Source organism: Myotis davidii, unplaced genomic scaffold (assembly GCF_000327345.1).
Source record: "Myotis davidii unplaced genomic scaffold, ASM32734v1 scaffold59, whole genome shotgun sequence".
Taxonomy (NCBI): Eukaryota; Metazoa; Chordata; class Mammalia; order Chiroptera; family Vespertilionidae; genus Myotis; species Myotis davidii.
Genome location: NW_006293001.1, coordinates 3,052,143 through 3,058,762, shown reverse-complemented (window position 1 = coordinate 3,058,762; position 6,620 = coordinate 3,052,143). Strand labels below are relative to the sequence as shown.

Sequence of the window (6,620 nt, the reverse complement as noted above, 5' to 3'; positions counted from 1 at the left end):
CACTTTAGAAAAATAACTTTGACTAAGAATGGACAATGAATTGGTTTAGTTACTCATCTTAATGCGATATCCTATTTGCGTTATATAAAAGGGAAAATAATTATATATCTTGAAGAGGTATTAAAAATCTTATGGCTTATTTCCCCTTTTGTTTAGCAAGAGGACAAAAGTTCAAAAAATATTTACCTACTTCTTTTAAATGTTCAGAAGAGACTAACTCTGATCTTCTTAAACTGTCAAATTAAGAAATAGGAACTACTTAATCATTTTGAAATTCTCCAAGTCCTATGTTGAGGTTCACCAAATTAAACAGAATTCCAAAAGAATATGGCAATACTAATATTTTTAATCATGGTTTCTATCAGCTTTAAAGCCTAGAATCATTGCAAATATTTAGCTTTTGTGCAGTGAATTTAATCAAACCACTGTTGTTGGTTTTTTTTTCCTTCACAACTATTAATTTGGCAGATTGTTTTTGTCAGTTAAATATACAATAATTTAGAAAGTGAGGGATGACAAATTTGTTGAGATTTAAGGCAAAATCAGGTACCACTAACTGCAAATGTTCTGTGTGCCTTGGAAGATTCTATAAACATTTACCACAGAGAGAATGAACATGGTTCTGGTTTCAGGCCAGGGTAGGGGTACTGAGGAGACGACAGCCTTTGAAAAGCAGCTTCCGTCACTTTCTCTCATGCTGTGAATTATTTAGAAAACACAGAAAATGACCACCTGGTGACTTGCCGGTCATAAAGAGACTGTGTGCTGAGATTTGCAGCTTGGCACTGTCTACATGACTGGGTAGGTGATGCCACAGCATTTGGCAACATCAGGCAGTGTTACAATGTCAAAGGTCACAGGCACACTGGCTTGAGACAGAATTGTAAACCAGGTGAAGATCTTTCTCCCGTTGGGTCATTTCCTTGCCTGTGCCCTCGGATGTCTTTCAATATATTCCAGACCTCCCAGGGGCTGGTGCCTTCATCTGCTCTCCGGGTGTCAGGCTTCCCAAGGCCGTCCAATGGTCTTCCTCCGGGGCCTCCACCCTTTCTCCAATCAAAGCTGGTCTGCCCAGTGCCCTGCTCCCTCATTGTCTGCTAGGCCTCATCCTGCGTGACCTAATAAGTTAAGTCAATGTATATTATAAGGCTTCATAGTTTCCAAAGTTTAAACAAGTTAGAAAAGTAGAAATATCAGGTATATGTTAGGTCCAGGTTGAAGATTTGTTTTGGAGAGGGAAGGAAAGCAGTCTTTCTTCAGGCTTCTCACATTACACCTAGAAGGTAGGTCGCCATTTTTTTTTTAGAACTTTTATAAGAGTTTTTTGAGCCAAATTGACAACGTATGCCAGGGGCAAGATTTCAGGTGTTCCCCAGGTAGGTCTTGCTTTGCGTTTCCACAAAAGCATTTTTTTAGCTGAATTTATTGGGGTGACATTGGTTAATAAAGTTATATAGCTTTCAGAACATCATCTGCATATTGCATTGTGCTCACCACTCCAAGCAAGTCTCCTCCCATCACCAGTTAGTCCCCTATTCCCTTTTCTACCTCCCCCATCCTCCTCCTCTAGTAATCACCATGCTCTTGTCTCTCTATGAGGTATTTCTTTGTTTGTTTGTTTGTTTGCTTAATCCATTCATCTTTTCACCTAGTCCCCCAACCCTCCACCCCTCTGACAGCTATCAGTCTGTTCTCTATCTATGAGTCTGTTTATATTTTGTTTGTTAGATTCCATGTATGAATGAAGTCATATGGTGTTTGTCTTTCTCTGACTGGCTTATTTCACAAAGCATAATGTTCTCCAGGTCCATCTATTCTGTTGCAAAGGATATGATTTCCTTTCTTTTTTATGGCTAAGTAGTATTCCATTGTATAAATGTAGCACAGCTTTTTTATTCACTCATCTACTGATGGACACTTGGGTTGCTTCCAAATCTAAATGAAACTATTAATATGTATCTCCAAGAAGATAATTAAAACTTAAGCATGGCATCTTATGAGTCTTTAATACATGAAATCTGAACACATTCTTGCTGAAGAAGTGCAAAAGCTCCCCAAAGCAAGTCAGTCCATTGAGAATTTGCAAGGTGACTCTAAGGATCAAAGTGAGGTTTTTGGCTAAAAGGATATTTGAAGTTTCCCCATGGATGTAGGACTTAGCAAGCTTAAGGCATACTGCCTAGTATACAATCTGTTTTTCATTTTAGCTTAGATCGGATGATCCTTTCTGTTCCTGATTTCAAGTCAGATCTCTGGGGAGATTGTCAAATGGCATCTTATTTTCAAAAATTTGAAATGCATGTGCACGCACAGAGCTGGGGTTGTGAATGGGAATGCGCAAGAGTACTTATAAAACTGCAGCACCATTGTAGAATGTCAGAGCAGGAAGGCACACCAGCGACATCCTACCCTGGTGTGGTCAAAAGAGGGCCAAAGGCTTGAGTTTAATTTGGGCCTCTGCCAAGAACTAACTGTAATTTTTAAAAGTCCTACTATTTCTCTAACCTCACATTTATTTTCTACAAAATGGAGTTCCATTAGATAATTTCTATATTTCTTTAACTTACTATCTCCCTACAAAGGCCAAGCAAACGGAGACCTAGAGAAGTTAAATGACGTCTAAGTAACTAGTGCCAGCCCATCTCTCCAGTCCTGAGGTGCCGCATTCTTTCCATTAGGTTTGAAGAAGCTGAGAGAATGACTCTTCGTTTTTATTGTTTGTTTATTTTTCCTGTTTATAAAGATTTTTTTTTTTGCATTGAGCAGCAAGGTTTTGTGTGTGTTTTTTCTTTCTGTCTTTTTTCCTTTTAGAGATTTTGTAAGAAGAAATGAGCTTCCCCGTCCGATTCAGTATATTTGCTGGTCACCTATTGGGAGTAAATTAGTAAGTATTTGAATTATAGAAGTATTTAATCCTTTAAATAAAAGAGGAGCCATTTGATTTTGGCCTTTGGTAAATTCCTTTGCTAAAAAGAAAAAAAACTAAATGTATTACTATTTTTCAGTGGTTAAAAAAACAAGAAGAGTTTTGATAAATTGAAACCCATCTGAGAATTCCGCAAAATCTCAAGCTCATGGATAGACTTCTTTAAATATCTCAGTCAGAAACTTTATCCTTATACTCAGCCAGAATGCGTGGTGCCAGAAAGCTCAGGAAAAATATGGTTTTCACAAGTCTCCCAGTCTAGCTTCAGACAACATGAAATGTTGTCCAAGCTCTTATTTAAGGATTCTAAATAAAGATTAGATCTGGCTAGCTATTAATATTCAGAGATTGATTTTACTTTCTGTTAATATATATAAAATTATTTACTTGGGTAATAAAACCATGAATAAAATAATAGACATTATTCTTTATTTGACATAGACTTTAAAAATCATAACAGATGATAATGTGAGTCAGTTGTTGTTTTTTGACCTATTAAAGTGAGGTAGTACTTGTGAGTTTTTTTGCATCTGAATTGCTGCACTTTTAAAAGTCATTAGGTCAATAATTAACACAACTATACAGACTTAATTGTATTTCTTATGGAATTTCCCTGTATTTACTAGCTTACCGCCACTTTCAGGCATATGTGTATCAGAACAATATCTATTTGAAACAAAGACCAGAAAACCCACCTTTCCAAATAACATATAATGGAAAATAAAATAAAATATTTAATGGAATCCCAGAATGGGTTTATGAAGATAAGCTGTATTCTTCTTTCTACTGCTGCTGTGTTAGGCTTTTAATTGAAAATAATTGCATACATTTAGGAGCATTTTGATGAGGGTTATGCTGCTGAGATGAATGGTGGCATTTCTGAAAGCTGTTATCTCTGCTGTGAACAGGACGTGCATGTTCTGAAAGAATAAAATCTTATCAGACTGGTAGAGTTTATTTTTAATGAGCGTCAGATAGTGGTAGTAACAATTTATATTCCAAGAAGTTTATGGTCTGTAAATGCTGTGTTAGATCATTTTCTCAGGTTTGTTTTTTCTTAAGAAAGAAATATTTTTTTCCAAAACTAAACAACCGTTTATATTATTTTGTAGGAAAATACCCTTAATTTGTTTGCTTTTGTGAATTTTGTCCTCTTTCTAGGTTCTATAAGATCCAGGAAATAACTGGACTTTAAAAAGGTTTTCTGGTCCTTACTTTTTATTAAATAAATATATAACTTACCTGTTTTTTAAAAAAAATAATATTCCCAGGAGAGATTGTCAACATTCAATGTTTATGTTACTCTGTAGCATAATTACAGTTTCCTTGTTTTGGCTATTTTAGGTGACTATAAGAACCAGAAGTTGCCCCAAAGGGAAAAATTAATTCCTGTTAATATGTTTATTATTTATTTATTTTTATTTTTATTTTTTTAAATATATTTTATTGATTTTTTTTACAGAGAGGAAGGGAGAGAGAGAGTTAGAAACATCGATGAGAGAGAAACATCGATCAGCTGCCTCCTGCACATCTCCTACTGGGGATGTGCCCACAACCCGGGTACATGCCCTTGACCGGAATCGAATCTGGGACCTTTCAGTCCGCAGGCTGACGCTCTATCCACTGAGCCAAACCGGTTTCGGCTATTATTTATTTTAAAATTACATTTCTGGTTAATGTCAAATCCTAAGAAGTCTGTTTGATAAAGGGTATAATGCTAAACTATTCCTCTAAAACCAGATTATTTATCTTTTAAAAACCAAAGTAGGACACATGTCACATCTACATTAAATAAATTATTTTGGGCAATAATGGATATATACAATGTATTTTAAAATATTTATAATGACTTTAAGAGTAAGCTCCAATTATAATTAATATACTAGTATTTATTTTTCAGAGGAAATGCTTGCTTCAAAATATGCTCTCTGGTGGTCTCCGAATGGAAAATTTTTGGCATATGCAGAGTTTAATGATACAGAAATCCCAGTGATTGCCTATTCCTATTATGGTGATGAGCAATATCCTAGGACAATAAATATTCCATACCCAAAGGTATGTTGAATACTTTTAGCAGATGCTTCTATTTCCCTGGTGTCAAAATGAGCAACCAATACTATGAAGAGAGGTGGGACCAACAAGTCTGGAGAGCTTCTTATCCTTGTGCATTGTGAAGCAAACATTGTACTGTGATCTATTATTTATGTGGACATCTGTTGCTTTGGACATCTGGTTGTGCTGGATGAAGTCATCTTTGCTAAATTCTATTGCAGAAGCTTTGAAAAACATATGGTCTAGATCATGGAGGAAAAACAAGCTGAACTTAAATTTAATTTTTTCATATTTCATGCTCCGAATTCAGGGTAAAGTTCTGTTTTGCAGTTCCTTCTTAAATTCCCATGTAAATGCAAGTTTGAATGGGGAATACAAATGTTGAACTTGATGTTCCTGTCAGGTAGAAGCAAACATGAGTTATGCTCTTTTCTGGACATAAAAGGTAGCTTAAATTTGTGAGCCTTGAGTGAATTAGACTGGGTGTGAGTCCAAAGACTTCTGCATAAACATTCTAGAAGTCTTAGTGTACATACTTTTCATTCATTCCCATGTCTGTATGTGCAGTTGGAGAATGGCCAGGTCTCAGTGGAGAATATCATGTCCTAATTTAATTTAGACAGTAAGTCTGAAAGGAGATCAAATCACAAATTCTCCTCTTGCACAAGGAGTGAAAGTGATTTTAGAAAGTAGCACAATGTCTTTTCGTCCCCATTGTTTTTTTTAATATATATTTTTTATTGATTTTTTTACAGAGAGGAAGGGAGAGAGATAGAGAGTCAGAAACATCGATGAGAGAGAAACAACGATCAGCTGCCTCCTGCACCTCTCTTACTGGGGATGTGCCCGCAACCTAGGTACATGCCCTTGACCGGAATCGAACCCGGGACCCTTCAGTCCTCAGACCGACGCTCTGTCCACTGAGCCAAACCGGTTTTGGTCCCATTGTTTTTACTTGTCAGAGGACACTGCCATGGATGGACCCAGTGGGTCCCTATGTGACAGAGATGAGATGGATATACCTACCCACTAGCAGATTCTGAAGTGGCCATAGCGACAGAAATAGAAATGTTACACAGTTTAAAATTCACTTTAAAGTCGTAGGAGAAACATTAAGGAATAGAGATGAGTGTTTAGGTAGAAGACTTCTCAAGGGCTGACTATAAAGTCTGGAAGCTGGAGATGGTTAGAAGCGAGAGATGTAATACTTGGGATCCAGGATGTAAAAGGACTTGGGTCTTTAGGAAGGTGAAAGGGAGCAGGAAGTGATGAAGAACTGAGGAGTAACTGGCACTGACAGAGAAGTTAGGACCCAAATTCCCATGTTTCTTTGAAGACTAAAGTTCCTAAATCATCTGACTTTGGACTGAGAGGTGAGACTAGTTGGAAGAAGCAAGAAGTTCCAGCTGAGCCTTCAGTAAAACAGGGGGTCAGAGGAAAACGTGCACAGTCCTTAGATAAATCCAAACAGCACGGAGTCATTTAAGACTACTGACCTAAACAGTTGATTAAAGTTATTTAACAATTACAAGACTCTCTTTTACTGTGGTAAAATAACAGAGAAGCTATAAGAAGCTGTTTGAGCATGAACTATACTGTCATATATATTTAGGGTGTATAACAGCATAGAAAACATAAAACA

The 6,620-nt window shown here is 36.6% G+C and overlaps 1 protein-coding gene across 1 annotated transcript in view; it reads left to right on the top strand.

The window, feature by feature from the left end:
- Positions 1-6,620, top strand: part of FAP (fibroblast activation protein alpha) — a 74,631-nt gene that overhangs the window by 22,426 nt on the left and 45,585 nt on the right. The window contains 3 exon segments of the mRNA XM_015565777.1: positions 2,812-2,884; positions 3,570-3,697; positions 4,813-4,981. Coding sequence (XP_015421263.1) covers positions 2,812-2,884; positions 3,570-3,697; positions 4,813-4,981 — 370 coding nt within the window.